Below are 18,377 nucleotides of genomic sequence, written 5' to 3' on the forward strand. Positions count from 1 at the left end.
AAAAAAAAATAAAAATAAAAATTTTAAAGAAGGAATGACTGATTTTTTTTTAAAAAAAAATGAAGGGAGAGAGAGATGAAATAGAAAACAGATTTTTTTTTTTTTTTTTTAAGCTAGAAAAAACTTTTGAAATCTTTTTTTTTTTTTTTGGACAGATTTTTTCTTGAAATCTGATTTATTTATTTCTTAGCTGGAAAAAACTCTTGGATTCTGTTTTTTTTTTTTTAAACAGGATGTTTTTAGGCTGAAAAATCGTTGGCAACTTCAACCAGGGAACTCAAAAAAACTTGCAATCTGATTATTTTTATTTTTTCAAACAGATTTTTCTTCAAAGAAATCTGTACTTGGCTGGAAAAAAAAAAAAACTAAAAACTTCTTCTAGGAAAGGAACTAGGCTTCGAACAGATTTTTTTCTTCAGAAAAAAAAAATCTGTACATGGCTGAAAAAACTGTTGGAAACCTTTTCCGGAAAAACAACTAGTCTCTGATACCAGTTAGAGATTTCCTTGGCTTTACAAAGCCTTATATTTGAATTCACGACACATAAGAAATGAGAAGAGAAACTCGGCTATTTTGCTGTTGCTTAAAAGCTTATTGACTTGAGTACAAACGGACTATAAGACCTCCCTTTTAGCGACATTTTCTATCAAGGTGAAAAGACAAAAATGCCCTTTTAATTTAAACTATAGGAGCATGGTATTAACTATTGTAACAAACACCGAAAAAAATATTAAAAAGTTTTGCATCTAGAACTGAACAGCCGAATGGAGAAAAGCACTTGTCGCTGGAAGCTTCTTCCAACATTTACTCTCCTTGAGAATCCAAGGGACAGAGGAAGATGCACCGGATTGGTTTGTACTTCCAACGGATCGATACCCGGTGGAATGCCCCTGATAGGTACCACATCAGGTGCATCATTAGCTCTTTTTGGAAGATTTGATGAAACAGGTAGTTCGAAGTTCCTTTATGAAATGAAACATGGAATGGAGCCACATTGAAGTTCCAAGAGTGATGAAGGAAGCTCGGGGCTCATATTGGTCATGGATTTAGAAGGGGAGTGGAACTATATGAGCTGAGAGTTCAGATAAAATGCTAAAACGAAACATTTAAAAGACATAATCACCAACATTACATTCTTGACATGTTCTTGTTTGAAAGACAGAGAAAGAGAGTGGACATCCATCTTAAGGAGAACCCGCTGACCATGACATCGAAGCTTTTCGTTTCGTTACGTGTCCGTCCTAGTGTTCTGGTGAGGAGAACCTCCAAACTGTGATGTTGAAGCAACAGTTTGGTAGTTCTACTGCTTTTCTTTTGGTTCCCGGTTCTTCTTCTCCTCTCTTACGGCAACAAGGTCACGGGGCCATTTATAATACTGATATAACTTATCTAATGTAAATATTCTTTATAATAATTATTAACCATCGAGTCAAGTCAAATCGAGTCTTCAAGTTCACGGAGCCAAGTTTGTTTTTTAGCCATGGTCCATGCTGCCCATGAGCTTTTACAACTTAATTTAAAATAAAATAAAAATTAATAATAATAATAAATGGCCACCATTTTGAGAATCGCACCCATTCCAATTGCTTCTCTAAAGAGCTTTGGTAGGCCCTCCTGAAGGCGAAGGAGAGGCCCATTCAACTCTCATGTGAGCCACCTATGCTCTGCCTTTTGCTCCGCGTCTGTTACTACTGCCACTGCTTGGAAATGAAGTTCTTGAGAGGACTCCAACCTTGATAAGGTACCATGTCGCTATGGATTTTCCTGGAAAAGGGTTTGGAGGCGGGTCTCTGTTTCCGGGTCATCCCACTGCAATGCAGCCCACCACTTTCTACTCCCTAAGATCTTTCCATTGAGGATGGGCGGTAAGACAACTGAAGCAAGAGGGAGATTCTTCAACTTCGGGCAGTTTTCTATGATGATCGTGGTTAGCGAGTTACAAACCAATGTCCCACCACAAATGCTCTTCAACTCACGCAAATAATGTAAGTGCAAAATCTTTAGATTTGGGTGTGTTACAACATTCGGAGAACCGTTGCAATCATCTCCTCCCCCTACCATCTCCTCCATGAGACGGCAATGCTCCACCTTGATCACTTCAAGGTTTTGCAGCTGCTGGAACAGCCCCAGTGAGAACAGATTCCTCAAACAATGGCACCACTGGACATGCAATGACTTCAAATTGGCGAGGGTCCCACTTGGCGTGGAGGCTTTGCAAATTGCCCGTAGATTGCGTAGGTCCCATAGGGTCAGTTCTTCTAAGGTCTGCAATATGTTCTTACCATCCTCCACGATGCACTCAACCTCATCGCACGTTATCAAGGTGCATGCCTTCAACTGCTTCAGGTTCGACAGCGACGACAAGGAGGTGATGCCACTGCACTCTTGGAGATTCAGCTGCAGTGTGTTGTTAGGGAGGATTCCTAGGAGGTTCAGCTGGAGATTGTTGTTAGGGATCATGTGGGGCCCATCTTCCGTGCCTTGAGAGTGGTGGGTGATCGCTGTTGAGTAATCCAGCCTAGAGGAGACAATCTCTATTGAGTAATCCAGCCTAGAGGAAGCGAGAGAAAACGGACCCTGGCCCACCCGGAAATAGAAGCATTCAAGTTTCCTCCATTGCCTGGATCTAAGGTAGTCCAGAAAGGTGGCAAAGTTCTCAAAGGAGAGGCCAAGATTCACCAATCGTCTGAGCTGCGTGATCTCATCGATCTTATCTCCTTCTCTCCACTCCCACAAGCTCTGGTGAGTCGACAGGTCTTCCAGAAGGGATAGATGTGGTAAAGCTCCCTGGCGGAACTTCTGCAGATTCCTCGTGTTTGAGAGGTCGAGGCACCTGAGATTCACCAACGCTTCCACTCCTTCTGGCAGCTCTTTGATGCAAGTGTTTGAGAGGTCCAGCACGATTAAATTAGTCAGCTTTGCTAGTGAAGGCATCGTCTCTAACTTGGAACAATCACTTAATAGCAGTGCACGGAGGTTCTCTAGGCGAGAGAGTGACGAAGGAAGCGAATCGATGCTTGTATAGGATAGGTCAAGAACTTTAAGATTTGGCATGGATTCAAAGAAGGAAGATGGGATGTGTGAAGAAAGAGGGTTTTCTCGCAGCAACAATGTGGAGAGTTTTCTGCACCTGGGTCGGTCCCAGAGAACTTCTATGTGGTTTTTCATCAGCGATATCCGCTCAATTTCTTCCATCCATTCCTCCACCCTTGGCAACTCCCTCAATCCAACGCCAGCTCTAACCAAGAACCGTGGTTTTTCCTTTGTGATGCTGATGGCCATCTCCCTAACAATGTCATGCAGCTTGACACAATCGACATTGTGCTTGTCGACAATGCTGTCAAACATGCAAGAGTCCCGGAGTGCATTCAATATAGCTTGTCCCTTTTCGATCTGGTACTGTCGATTTCCCGCTCTGTCTATTAATCCCTCATAAATCCAATAATCTATAAGCTCTTTGGTGGGGATGGCATGATCCTCCGGAAACAATGCACAATACAAGAAACAAGCTCGGATATTGTCATCCCGTAAGCGATGGTAACTGAACTTTAGCCTCTCTAGAACATTGGATTCAAAGCCTTGAATCTCAGCAGCTTTCGAAGTTCTCAATTCATTCAAGGTGCTCCGCCACACCCAAGCATTATGAACTCCTCTCAGAGAATGTCCAACTGTGATGATTGCAAGGGGCAAGCCATTGCATTTTTGGCACACAAGCTTAGCAATGTCATTGATGTCAGGAGAAAGCAAGGCATCACCAACTTTATCTCTGAACAAGTCCCATGCTTCATCTTCATTGAGAAACTTGATTTCAACGTCTCTGTGTGTCTCCATGTTTCGGCAGACTCCTCGCAATCGAGTAATCACTATGAGCTTGCATCCATTTTCTTTGTTGGGTTCGGGAACTCCTACTGTTTCGAGCCGAAATGCTTCCCACATGTCATCCAAGATGAGTGCAAGCTTCTCCCTCCTCTTCAAAGCAGTGTATATCTTTATAGATCTGCTGTATTCGTCGTTGTCATCAGATAAATCTAATTCGATAGCCTTTGCAATATTGCTTTGTAGTCTCTCCAAGGTAAGAGATTTTGACACGTTCACCCAAATAACATTGTCGAAGAGCTGGGCTTCGATGAGGCGGTTATTGATGTGCTTCATGATGGTTGTCTTCCCTATCCCGCCCAAACCAAAGACGCCGATTTTTACAGTCTCCTCATTGATTAAGTGGTCCCAAATTATGGAGAGAGTCTTTTCAGCCATTGTTTTACCCACTAATGGTGTTAGGGGTAAGGCCTTACCACTACTGAGCAATGGATCAGCCACCAACCTGTCTGAAAACGGGCTCCTCTCCTGAATCTCGACCACCTTTTCGATCATGTTCACGATGAGAATTCCTAGCCTGAAAGGTGAGAGCCATCCCCTTTCTTCTTGGAGTCGCTGTTCCACACCACGCACTTCGTTTGTGATCTTTCTTACATTTCTTAGCCATGCTTCTACCTCATGCTTCCGCGTCTTCCTGAGTTGTATTTCTACCCGATTCACCGCCATCCTCACATCATTCTCTCGGCTGCTCAGTTCCTCCATTTTGATTTTTAGAATCTCCACATTTTCAGAATACCTATACCATGCTGATACTTTCTTCACAGCGTCAAAGGTGGCTCCAATAGCAGCTTCCATGGACACTGCAGCAAAACAGAGAAGCTAAGCCATGCTCAAATTCAAAAGGGTGAATAACTTATATATAGCAGGTCGTAGGCACTTCCATGCCAGAAGGCCTGATCGGAGGCAGAAACAATCTAGACTGTCGGAATTCTCGACAATAGGAATGAGTTTTTCAACATATTATATATGATTTTGGAGCAGGAGGACCTACTTAAGGCAACCAACCCTGCCGTGCATGCTAGGCTTCCCATGCCGGATTTGTAAGATTCCATGTATTATATCGGGCGGTTAATAGTCCCTATAAAATGAGTGCGGATCCTCTGCTCCCTGGAAACAGGGTAAAGCTGAATCCACATTTACTATTGGTCCACGTCGCTGCAAGTGCCACGTCACGAATTTTTTTAAATATATTTAAAAATTACATTTCAAAAAAAAAAAAACTTAACGGAAACGTTAGATGGCTTCCATCCTGGGACACAGCGCCGAATCGGATTGCCTACTGAGTTACTCAGCACGCTCTAAACGTAATGAGTAAAGTCATTTTGGGCCCACCTTGAATGTATGTAGTCTATCCACGCCGTTCATCCATTTTTCCATCTATTTTAAGGCCCTGATCCGAAAATTAAAGCATATCCAAAGATCAAGTGGATCATACCACAGGAAACAGTGTGGATAATGATTTCCACCATTGAAACATTTCTAGGTCCCACAGTGATGTTTATTTGTCATCCAACCTGTTCATGAGATCATACGGACATGTAGGGAAAAACCTTATAAGGTTGATCCAAAACTTATGTGGCCCCAAAAAATTTTCAACGTAAACGTTCAATTCAACTTTTTACTGTGTTGTGGTACTGTGTTGTGGTCCATTTGAACATTTAATATGCTTCAGTTTTGTGCTTATGCCAGCTAAAATTATCTTTTAAAATGGATGGACAGGGAGGATAAAATACATAAATCATAATGGACCTCGCAGAGTTTACTCAGTTACGCTACGCTAAGCGTAGTGAGTTTATCACTACACAATGTGCTTTCATTCAGCGCGGAGGTTCAGCAGCGAGACTCCCTCCTGAAGCGACCTCACCTAGTTACGTGAGTCCCACCATGATGTATGTTTTGTATCCACACCGCCTATCCATTTGGAGAGATCATTTTAAGGCATGATCCAAAGAATGAATCATATCCAAAACTCGAGTGGACCCCACCACAGAAAACAGTGGAGAGAGTCATGCTCACCATTAAAAGCTTCTAAGGGCCACAACAGTTTTCTATCAAGCTGATATTTGTGCTTTCCCTTCTTTAATATTTGTGTTAATTTATGAACAAGTTGGATCACAAATAAAAATCACAGTGGACCTTAGGAAGGCTTCAACGGTGGACGTTACTCTCCTCGCTATTTTCTGTGGTGGGGTACACTCCAGCTTTAGATCTGCCTCATTCTTTTGATCATGCCCTAAAATTATCTCTCCAAATGGATGGATAATGTGGACCACACCACAGGAAACAATGGTCATTGAATGCTGACCATTGAAAACTTTATTGTCCATTGTAATGTTTATTTGCCATCCAATTTGCTGTTGATAAGGTCACATACCACCAACGAAGGAAAAACACAAATATCAACTTAATCCAAAACCATTTGTGGCACACAAAAAGGTTTTAATAAATAATGACTATTGTTTCTTTTAGCGTGGTCAACTTAAGATTTGGATAGGCTTCACTTTTTGACCAACAATGTAAAATGAGCTTGCAAAATGGATAGATGGCATATATATTCAAGGTGTACAATTAAATGGGTCTCACTCACATAAGGGGGATCTGAAGTTGTCGGGTTCTTTCTTTTACACTCGGATCACGTGGCATAGTACACAACACCAATGTTGGTACTGTGTGCTATTTAAAAAAAAAAAAAAAACATTCATGGGCTTCACAATGATTAGGGTTGGGCAAATGACGACTAGGTAAACTTGACTCGTCCAACTCGATACAAATGGAGTGGGTGAGTTGATCCTAATCGAGCTGACTTCATCCAATCCGAACTCAAAACGAGTTGAGTTCGAGTCACCTAGTAACTCAACTCGACTCGACCCGAAATCTCTTGGTACTCACTCAACTTTATCCAAAACTCGACTCGTGTATATATATATATATATATATATATATTAAAAAAACTTAGATATGACATTTCAAATCTGAGATGCCGTGTAGCTATGGAGAGGCTGCAATTCTAATAAGTGAATCTCGATTTCGAGTTGTGATTTTATCTCGTGGATACCCAATGAACCCGACCTAACTTAGTCCGACTCGACCTGAACCGGTACTTGTGATGACTTAGTCCAAATTAGTCTAGGCCAGACCCAGACTTGGATTGGGTTAGGCATGCTAGACTCGGTATTGAGTCAGGTCGAGTTCGGGTCAAGCCTATTTCAAAATCGATTCGAGTCAGGTCGGGCCTAACTCGGTCCGAATCGACTCGATGCCTACCTCTAACCATGATGGTTGTTTTTTTTTTTTATCCACACCATTTATCCATTTTTCCTACTTACATCAGAGCATGAGTCTAAAAATAGATATCTCAAGTGGACCACACCAAAGGAAAAGTGGTGATTGAACACATACCATTACATCGGGCCATACTGTGATGTTTTCTAAAAAATCAACTTGGACCATAAGGCGCGTCACCCCATTCTATACCACAGGTCGAAAAAATCAGTTCTATCTATAATTCAGGTTGACCACATGGTTGTAAACAGTGTGTAGACAATCATCGCCTTCCAAATTGTTTCCATAAGTATAGCCCAAGTGATTCATGTATCGATATGATTTTTGGCAAAATACTTTTATTTATTTTTTAATAATTTAGTTGTTACAGTTGATTTTGATGTAAGTATAATGTTTGACCCTTTAAAATAAAGGGTGGACATCTCTCTCCCAGTTATTTCTTTTAGTGCATATCTCTAGGCACAATATGAGACTTAATAGCCAATGGTCATAATAGATATTACATAAACACCGCAGTGGGCCTTGGAAAAGTTAAGAGTCACGCCCCATATATATATATATATATATATATATATAAACAAACTTTCTTTACAATTGGAGAAATATGGGGGATTGAATTTTTGGCGGGGGCCCACCATGATGTGTATGTAAAATCCATTCTGACAATTAAATGCATAATTATTTAGGCCCGAATTCATAAAAAAAATAGGTTAACACGAGATCATGTGAACCATACTAAAGAAAATATCTGCAAGAGAGATATCCAGCCTTGAAATTTATAGAATCCACCATCATGATTATATAAAATGGACACATTTGTTTATCTAATGGAACTCCATTTTGTCTAATGGAACCCTATCACTTTGTCTATCGAAACCCCGTCATTTTATTTAACAAGCCGCAATTTTATTTAGTGAAATCATGTCACTTTGCACAGTAACATCGACACTTTGTCTAGTGGAGCCAAGTTACTTTATTCGAAAACTCGCCATTTTATCAAGCAAAATCATATCAATTTGTCTAGCAACCCCATCACTTTATCTAGTGGAACCTCGTCACTTTGTCTAATGGAACCCCATTATTTTTTCCAATAATCATGTCACTTTGTCTAACACCCCTTTCACTTTATCTAGTGAAATCTCATCATTTTGTCCAGCAACCTCGTCACTCTCTATCCAGTAGAACCCCGTCACTTGATACAGTAGAACTTTATCACTTTGTCCTACTGTATAGTCTCTTTGTCTAGTAGAACCTCATCACTTTGTCTTGTAAACCTCGTCACTTCGTCCAACAACAACGTCACTTTGTCCAGCGACCTCATCACTTTCTCTAGTGGAACCCAGTCATTTTGTCTCCCAACCTCGTCACTTCGTTTAGTGGAACCAGGTTACTTTGTCCAGTAACCCATCACTTTTTCCTTCAATATATAACTTTGTCTAATGGAACCCTATATGCTTTATATCGTTTAACATTATTACTTTGTTTGGTGGAATCATGTTGCTTTGTTAGGCAACCTTGTCACTTTGTTTAGTATAACTCTGTCACTTAATCTAATAACCTCGTCACTTTATCCAATGAACCCCGTCACTTTGTTTAATAACTAAGAAAAAATTATCGAAATGGATGGCCTATATTGTCGGTGGTCACACATGATTTAAGGCCCATGTTGAATTGTCTTATTACCATGAAAACTATTCAGTATATATTATTCCTAAAAACTATGCTTAATTATCTTGATGTTTGGTAAATCTTGGGGGTTGTACCTCACTGGGATAGCCATTGATGCTATCAAACTATATTCAGTGTGTAGGACACGCAAATGATGGACATGTTGGTGTTCACTTGGGTTTTTGGAAAACGAGTAGCATACTCGGGTTTCGAAAACCAGGGTGTTACAGATGTGATTATGGGTCAAAGTAGTGGGGTTTTATTAGACAAAGTGACGATGATCCACTAGATAAGGTGATGGGGTTTTCAGACAGATTGATAGGGTTTCACTTGATAAAATGACGAATGAAGTGACTTGATTCTATTAGACAAAGTGATGACGTTATTCCGCAAAGTGATAGGATTTTACTAAATAAAGTAGCGACTCGTCAAATAAAATGACGGGGTTTCAATCGACAAAGTGACGAGCTAATTTGACAAAGTGATAGGTTCCATGAGACAAAATGATGGGGTTCCATTAGATAAACTAATGCGTCCATTTTATATAATTATCATGGTGGGTCCTATAAGTTTTAAGGGTAGATATCTTTCTTCCAAATATTTTCTTTAGTGTGGCTCACATGAATCTCATGTTAACTTATTTTTTTTGGATTCGGGCCTAAATGATTATGCATCTAATTGTTAGAGTGGATTTTGCATACACATCATGGTGGGCCTTCACCAAAAATTCAATCCCCCATACTTTATATATATATATATATTGTATGGGGCGTGACTCTTGATTTTTTCGGGGCCCACTACGGTGTTTATGTAATATCTATTATAATTATTGGCTATTAAGTCTCATATTGAGCCTAGAGATACGCACTAAATGAAATAATTGGGAGAGAGATGTTCACCCTTTATTTTAAAGGGTCAAACATTATACTTACATTAAAATCCACTTCAACAACTAGATTATTAAAAAAAAAAAAAAACATTTTACCAAAAATCACACCGATACATGAATCACTTGGGCCAGACTAATGGAAACAATATGGAAGGCAATGATAAAAAGTGTGGATAAAAAAATAACCATCATGGTTAGAGGTGGGCATCGAGTCGATTCGGACCGAGTGAAGGCTGACCTGACTCATTTCGGTTTTGAAATAGGCATGACCCAAACTCGACCTGACACGATACTGAGTCCAGCATGCCTAACCCGATTCGAGTCCGCGTCTGTCCTGGAGTAATCCGGATTGAGTTTGACGTGATCATGAGTACCGATTTGGGTGCAGTGGGTATTCACGAGTTGAAATCACAACTCAAAATCGAGATTCACTTGCTAGAATTGCAGCCTCTCCATAGCTACACTGCATCTCATATCTAAAACATCATATCTACGTTTTTTAAATATATATGCGAGTCAAGTTTCGGATCAAGTCGAGTGAGTACCGAGTTGGATTTTGGATCGAGTCGAGTCGAGTTACTAGGTGACTCGCACTCGACTCATTTTGAGTTTGGATTGGATGAAGTCAGCTCGATTAGGATCGACTCACCCACTCCATTTGTATCGAGTCAGACGAGTCAAGTTTACCGAGTCGTCGCTTGCCCGACCCTAATCATGGTAAAGCCCATAAAGGTTTTTTACTTTTAGTAGCACATAAAACCAACATTGGTGCTGTGTACTATGCCACGTGATCCGAGTGTAAAAGAAAGAACTCGATAACTCCAAATCCCCTTATGTGAGTGAGACCCATCTAATTGTATACATTGAATATCTATGTCATCTATCCATTTTGTGAGCTCATTTTACAGAGTAGGCCAAAAAGTGAAGCCTATCCAAATCTCAAGTTGACCACACTACAAGAAACCGTAGTCATTGTTTATTGAAACCTTTTTTGGGCCACAAATGGTTTTGGATCAAGCTGATATTTGTGTTTTTCCTTCGTCCGGACTGTGTGACCTCATCAACAATAGATTGGATGGCAAATAAACATTATAATGGACAACGAAGTTTTTAATGGTCAACATTTAATGACCACTGTTTCCTATGGTGTGGTCCACCTAAGAGTTGTATCTGCTTCATTTTTTATACATGCAATTTTCTAAAATAATATGAGTAAACAGATGGATGGGGTAGATATACAATGCATAGATATAGGTGAGGATCCTACAGACATCACTCATCCTAGGTCGCAGTTAATATTCCTTGCTAATCAGGCAGATTTTATAAATATATATATTTTTAATCTTATAAAATTGTCGTGAGATAACGTAACCTAATTAAACTTTAAAAGAAAGAAATTGGAGATGGATTAACTACCGACTGGAGGTTGAGTAGCTAGACTCGTTACTGAAGTGACGTCACCAAATTACGTGGGGCTCACCATGATTTATGTTTTATATCCACTATCCATCCATTTGGAGAGATCATCTTAGGGCATGATCAAAAGAATGAGGTAGATCCAAAGCTGGAGTGGACCCCAACACAGAAAACAATGAGGAGAGTGACGTCCACCGTTGAAGCCTTCCTAAGGTCCACCATGATTTTTATTTGAGATCCAACCTATTTATATATTAACACAAATATTAAAGAAGAGAAAACATAAATATCATCTTGATCAAAAACTTTTGTGACCCTTAGAAGTTTTTAATGGTGGGCGTGACTCTCTCCACTGTTTTCTATGGTGGGGTCCACTCGAGCTTTGGATCTGATTCATTCTTCAGCTCATGCCCTAAAATGATCTCTCCAAATGGATGAACGGTGTGGATACAAAACATACATTATGGTGGGACTCACATAACTAGGTGATGTCACTTTATAATAGCGAGTCTGGCTGCTCGACCTGTGCGTTGAATCCCCAAATGGAAGGAAGCAGATTGCATAGCACCAAGTTAGTGTACTGAGTAAACTCCGTGGGTCCGACGTGATTTATGTATTTTATCCGCTCAGCCCATCAATTTTACTAGATAAATTTAGGGCGAGAGACCAAAAATGAAGCATATACAATGTTTAAATGGACCACACCACAGGAAACATTTGAATTGAACGTTTTTGAAAATTTCTTCGGGGCCACAAAAGTTTTGGATCAAGCTTATATTTGTGTTTTCCCTTCATCCATGTCCGTATGATCTTATGAACAGGTTGGATGACAAATAAACATCACTGTGGGGCCTATAAAGGTTTTAACAATGGAAATCATTATCCCCACAGTTTAGTCGGTATGATCTACTTGATATTTGGATATACTTCAATTTTGGGATTAACCCCTTAAATTAGATGGAAAAACGAATGGACAGTGTGGATAGACCACACACATACAAGGTGGGCCTAACTGAGTTTATTCGGTACGGTAAGAACCTACTGTACTCCGTATGCAATCCAATTTCCAAACGAAACCGTTTAAGGTTCCGGAAATGTAATTTTTTTAATATATTAAAATAAATTGGTGATGTGGCACTTACAGTGACGTGGACCTAGGGCTGTACACAAACCGAGCTAGCCCGACCCGGAACTGAGTTCGGGTCGGGACGGGCCATTTTCTTTGACTCGAAACTGAGTTCAGGCCGAGTTCGGATAGGTTCTAGTTCGGCCCGACTCGGCTCGAAACCCGGCTTGGCCTATATATATATATATATATAAAATTCTAAATTCTTACCCAGTTACCCTAACCATTTACAGTAATCTAGGCTGTCCAAATCATGGGTCCCTTTGTAGATAGAGCAAAGTCTCAAAAATCTATGACAAAAGCCGTTCCCAAAAATTAGGGTCGTTCAAGTTACCTGCCAAAGCTCTTCCCATGGAGTAGATGGAGCAGAGTCAAAAAATCAAGGTTGTCTAAATCGTGGGTCCGAAACTGGCCCGAACTCACCCAATTGCTGACCGGGCCGAGTTCGGGCTGGACATGTTGGCCCGATGACCGGGCTGGGCTGGGTTCGGGCTGGTTTGGCTGGTGACCGGGCTGGGCCGGGTTGAGCCCAGTTCAACTCAGTTCGGCCCGATGTACACCCCTACGTGGACCAATAATAATGGTGGATTCAGCCGCACGCTCACTATTTCCACGAAACAGAGATACTTTGAATTTAGAAGTCATGAAAAGGGATTAGAAAAGTTAGGAGAATAACGTGGTTGGGCTTGGATACTCACTATTTTCGGCTGAAAGGGCTTATTATTTTTGGCTGAAAACCATGAACTCGGGCTCGTTTAGATGCACCCACCCAAGGGGTGTTTGAGGACTAAATGCCCTTTAATACAAAAGGCAGTTGATGTTGTTCGTTGGATGCCCTTTCCAAATCTCCATCTCATTTTCCACTCATCGAAGTAAAAGCTGAATCGCTAGCAACGAGTCGATCAAATTAAGAGGCTTGAATCTCCCTTTTCTAGAACCCCTGAGGAAGATGTCGGTTACTACAACGTATACATGGATGGACGGTCCAAAGTTAAAGAATCACAGAATCCATCCTACCATCTTAGCCATTTTGTCAATTTAAGTTTCATTGGTGGCCATTTTTCGCTGTAAACCACTTCCATCAGTAAGATCATTCGACCACTGTAGTATCTTTTTATTTATTTATTTATTTATTTTTACTGCCATATTAATGGGAAATAAAGGTTTGACCTTAAACTTGCCTAAATAACTAAAATCCAAGAAAAAAAAATCTCACTTAAAAAATTTTTAAAAAATAAAAAAAAAAAAAAAAACTAGACTTTTGCAAGTCACTTTCAGCACTTCATGGGTGGGACTAGGGGTGTACACGAACCGAGCTAGCTGGACTCAAAAAAGCTCGATTCGACTCTGTTTGAAGCTGAGTTCGAGTTGAATTTTATTTTATTTTTGCTCGAAAATGAGTTCGAGCAGGCCACAACTTAACTCGACTCAGATCAAATCTAGCTCGAATCAAACTAGTTTGGTGACTCGATTACTTTGCCATTGATGTTTCTCACCAACTGTTTGATAAAATGCCTCAATGAAATGTGGCTGGTGGCAAGGAAGGTTTGGCTGGTGGCAAGGTGGCAAGGAAGGTATGTACATGAAACAAATACCCTTTTTTTTTTTTGGTTTTTATGTTATGTAGAAGGTGTTTGAGAAAATACCTGTAAAACTATTGCCCCTGTTTGTAAAACAGTGGGATTTTAAAGTTGCAGTTCAGGTGTTTGTGGAAATGCCTCAATGGCAAACTCGGCTCGATCTTGGCTCGAACTTGGCCTGAGCTAGCCCGAGCTGCTGACCGAACCGAGCCGAGCTGGCCGGTCAGGCTCGAGGACCGAGTTCGAGCTGAGGTCAGCCACTGTTCGAGCCAATTCGAGGTATATATCTTTAACTATTTAATGCATTTAATACATTATTCTAAAAAGAGGTGAGAAAATAATAATGAATATTGTTAGGTAAATTTGGGACACTCCAAATGCCTTTAAACGGGCCAAAATTCAACCGATCTATGGAATATGCTTCTCATTAATGGGTAATTTTAAGAATTTGGCACTATTTTCCTCAAGAAATTTGAGAAAAATTATTAAAAAAGTAAATCTGGCACCATTCATCCAAAAATACCTGAATATATATATATATATATATATATATACATATATATATATATATATATATATATATATATATATATATATATATATATATATGGAAAAAACACTGATTTAATACACGCATGTGTACATCTAACTTCCATACATACATTTTAATAATCCTTGCTCTAATTGTTTCACATAAAATAAAAAATGAAATTTGTTGAAAATTATATCAAAACCAGCACAAATACAAAAATAACATAAAAACAAAGCCAAATCCAACACAAATTTAAGATTCAATTGATTTAGTATTATAACATTGAATTAATAAATTTGCTATAAGAAAAAAATAATTCTTTTAAGTATTTTTATTTTTTCAAAATTTGAGCCCGAATCTTAGATTTTATTTTATTTTTTGAAACCGGTTTAAATATTGTGTTTTAATCTAAAAGATTGCATAAACATAGTTGAAAATGAGTTAAAATAGTTTTAAGAATCAAAGATATAAAAAATTAGAGGAGAAATTGTGAAAAATTGCAAGAGAACTCTCATAAAAGGGTTATATGTATTCTTTAAAAAGTATGTGCTTTCAAATTAAATGTGAAATCCACGATGAAAGGGTTTTCAATAAGAGAATGCTTGGATGCACTAAAAATAAAAAAGCCCAAATTATGACTTTCCTTTCACGTGCACATCCAGGTCAGGCTTGCTTTATTTGGGTTACTTTCAGCTGGACATGGACTTGGAAGAAAGTACGGAGGGTTGATGGCGGCTTCTTCATTAGGAATGTTAGCAACCATAATCATCCTTTAAAATAAATAAATAAATAAATAAAATACCTTGAGTAGACTGTCTGTCTGAAACTCAATTCACTTGCCCAAACAAACCCAACATTGACAAATAAAAGAAATACTAATAACAATTGAGAGCTTCAAAATAAAAATTACAGAAAATAATAACTTGGGAAGTTCGTAGATATTTACCTTGATGGCTAATAGCAGCTCAACAATGGTTTGATTGGCTATTTTGATTCCAAACGCAATAACAAATGTGAAATATGGAGTCTGAAGGACTTATTTGAGTGAAAAATGACTCGAAGGACCGAAAGATTGCTAGCTCTGATGGTGGGAGAGGAAATCTTAAAGTGAATAAGCTATCTAGACATTGCCATCTGGTTTATCAATTATTGAGCTGTTATTTGACAGGCCACTTTCTACGGTTGGAATTGCAAGCAGTAAATAAAAAAAGGGAGCAGATCAGCTGCAGGCAATGGTACCATAACTTCTGGTACAGATCATCTGTTCTCACCAACATGCCACTTATGTAGGATATCAGTACCATGAAAATGATAGACCGCTCTGCGGACATCACGTTCTCAAAAATCATGCTGATCAGGTTACTAGGTTGGCCACACCTATATGTTTAGTCAGACCAGTGGTTGCATATTGATAACAATCATGTGACCCACCTGATGAACGGCCTAGCTTGATTTTTATGCCAGGTCATTTTCACAGCCGGGCCTACATTGTTTTTTCATTTTGTTGTGTTCTACATAAGTGGCACAGAAAAGATGGTATTGTACCATAAATGGTGGTACATAGCATGTAGGTGAACATTTCTCATAAGAAAGTTTGGCTTTTTGACTTGAGTCGTCGTCGATAGTCATCATCGAGACTAATAATTGTAGGGATTTTCACATAAGACGCCTCTATTTTGTTCTTTGAACTGAAAACTGTTTCTTTTAAGCTATTTATCCGAAACCGCCCACTATTTAAGTCAAAAAACCGCTCGCCCTCATCTTCGCATACAGAAAAGTATATTGGTATTTATGAAATTGCCTATCTGTAAAAACTACTTGGCAACTAACTTTAAAGAACCATAAAGATAGGTGTGGCCACTTTCCTGAGGCTTTTGATAAATCTGATCCGTCCGCCATATGCCCATCACATTTTAGAGTGTGGCCCAAAAATCGAATCTAATCCAATGCATATATGGGTATAATTGCTGGAATTTTTTTAACGGTGGTCTTTAAGGGCCTACATTTTCTTGCAGTGTTGCCGCATTGATAGCTGGCCATGGCTTCTAGGTAAAATGACCTTGCCAAACTTGTGGATGGATTAGATTTCTCTCAAACATCATGGTGGGCACTACCATCAATTCAATCATCTCCTATCAAAGATGTGACATGCATCACGTGGCGATGCAACCCTTAATCTTGGTGAGTCTCACTTAAGCGAGGCTTTTGGTAAATCGGATCCGTTCTCCATTTCTCCGTCTCATTTTAGGGTGTGGGCCCAAAATTAATGTATTCCAGTCTACAGTTGGGTTCCACAATCGACCGTTGGATTCCACAACAGGGAAAAGCCTGACGATAGCCGTGAAAGCTTTGGATCATGTTGATTTTTGTTTTTTCCCTTCATCTGGGCCTGTATGGCCTAATCAACAGATTGGATATCAAATAAACAGTACAGTGGGCCTTAGGAGGATTTTAATGGTGGATATCCAATCCCTATTGTTTTCATATGGTGTGGACCACTTGAGATTTATATACCTCTAATTTTTTGGATCAAGCCCTAAAATGATCTTTAAAAATGGATGAACGGAATGGATGAAACACATACATCATGGTAGGGCCCACAGGGCACCTACCACCAGCCACGGGGCTGGTGGCAGGGGAGTAGCCAATCCGTTTCCCTCATTTTAGGGTGTGGGCCCAAAATTAATATATTCCAGTATACAGTTGGGTTCCACGACAGGGAAAAGCCTGACAATGGGGAAGCGGATTGGCTGGTGTACCACATACAGCTATGTAGTTGTTGTGGGCACGTGTCGTGTGAAGACGAGCACCGACACTCCTCGATCTCTGAGTTGTACGAACGGTTCAAAGGAGATCAAAGTTACATGGCTCCACAGTGATATATTTATTATATCTACACCGTTCATCTATTTTCATAGATCATTTTAAAGTATTATCCAAAAAATGAATCATATCCAGAGATCATATGGACCACACCACAAATAGCACCAAAGATAATAATTTTCACTGTTAAACAATTCGTAGGCCCCACCATAACATTTATTTTCCATCCAATCTGTTTATAAGGTCACAAAAGACCTGAATTAATAGGAATAAGAAATTTCATATTGATCCAAAACTTCTGTGACCCTAAAAAGGGTTTCAATGGTAGACGTTCAATATTCCACCTCTTTTTTCAGTGTAGTCCACTTGATAGTTATATCTGTCTTATTTTTAGTCTCAAGCCTTAAGAAGAGCTCGCCAAAAGGATGGACGGCTTGGATATATCACATACTTCTTTATCAGACCTACGGAGCTTACCGACGTCAATACAGCAGCTGTATAGCTGGTGTGAGGTACACTTGCCAATCCGCTTCCTGACTATGGCCTTTAATGGTCCACCTTTTCTTACATTGTGACCCACTTGAGTGCTTTATAAGCCCCATATTTTGGTACACTACGTAAAAGGACATGGGCAAACTTGTGGACGGATTGGATTTCTATCAAACATCATGGTAGACCCACCATCACCTCAACCTCTCTCCAATTTAATATGACGCGAGTTGCCAGTGATGTTACGCGTCACAGCGGGATGCAGCTTTTATAATGGTAGCGCCAACTTTGTTGTAAGGCTTACGACAAATCCAACTTATTTACCATTTTTCATAAGCATGGGTTCAAAATCGAGAGTCATCCAATACACATGTGAACCCCGCCCAAGGAAAGTTTTAGACGGCCACGTTTAGCTGTCCTCTATTTCTTTGATCGTAGCCTACCACTACGCCACAATCGCGAATTTACGACGGACCAAGTCCGTCGTAAAACCAAATAAACGACGGATTTCGTCCGTGGCTTGGTCCGTCGCTGTTTACTGGGTCGTTTTTTATTTTCGGCGGAGAATATCCGTCGTTTAATCTGAGACGGATAAGGTCCGTCGCATAGTAGCGACGGATAAGATCCGTCGCAAAAATAAAAAATTCATCACTGAAATTCGAAAAAATCATCATCATTAAAAATATTAGCGACGGA

General features: G+C 39.7%; 1 protein-coding gene across 2 annotated transcripts; it reads right to left on the reverse strand.

Moving 5' to 3' along the window:
• Nucleotides 1–1,563: 1,563 nt before the first annotated feature.
• LOC131221898 (disease resistance protein At4g27190-like) lies at nt 1,564–15,477 on the reverse strand. 2 transcript variants are annotated; one of them, XM_058217197.1, is made up of 2 exons: nt 15,316–15,477; nt 1,564–4,664 (listed from the first exon to the last, which is right to left on the reverse strand). In XM_058217197.1, the coding sequence occupies exon 2, from the start codon at nt 4,576–4,578 to the stop codon at nt 1,753–1,755; it is 2,826 nt and encodes a 941-aa protein (XP_058073180.1). In that variant the 5' UTR covers nt 4,579–4,664; nt 15,316–15,477; the 3' UTR covers nt 1,564–1,752. The 2 variants fall into 2 exon arrangements, with proteins under 2 accessions (XP_058073180.1, XP_058073179.1); XM_058217196.1 differs by having other exon boundaries at nt 1,564–4,676.
• Between the last annotated feature and the right edge of the window lie 2,900 nt (nt 15,478–18,377).

The sequence above is a fragment of the Magnolia sinica genome, chromosome 12 (genome assembly GCF_029962835.1).
Source record: "Magnolia sinica isolate HGM2019 chromosome 12, MsV1, whole genome shotgun sequence".
NCBI classification, from domain to species: domain Eukaryota; kingdom Viridiplantae; phylum Streptophyta; class Magnoliopsida; order Magnoliales; family Magnoliaceae; genus Magnolia; species Magnolia sinica.

What these genes read in the sequence shown, in the direction of transcription:
- LOC131221898 (XM_058217196.1), bottom strand. Translation starts at nt 4,671, where the DNA reads ATGGAAGCTGCTATTGGAGCCACCTTTGACGCTGTGAAGAAAGTATCA.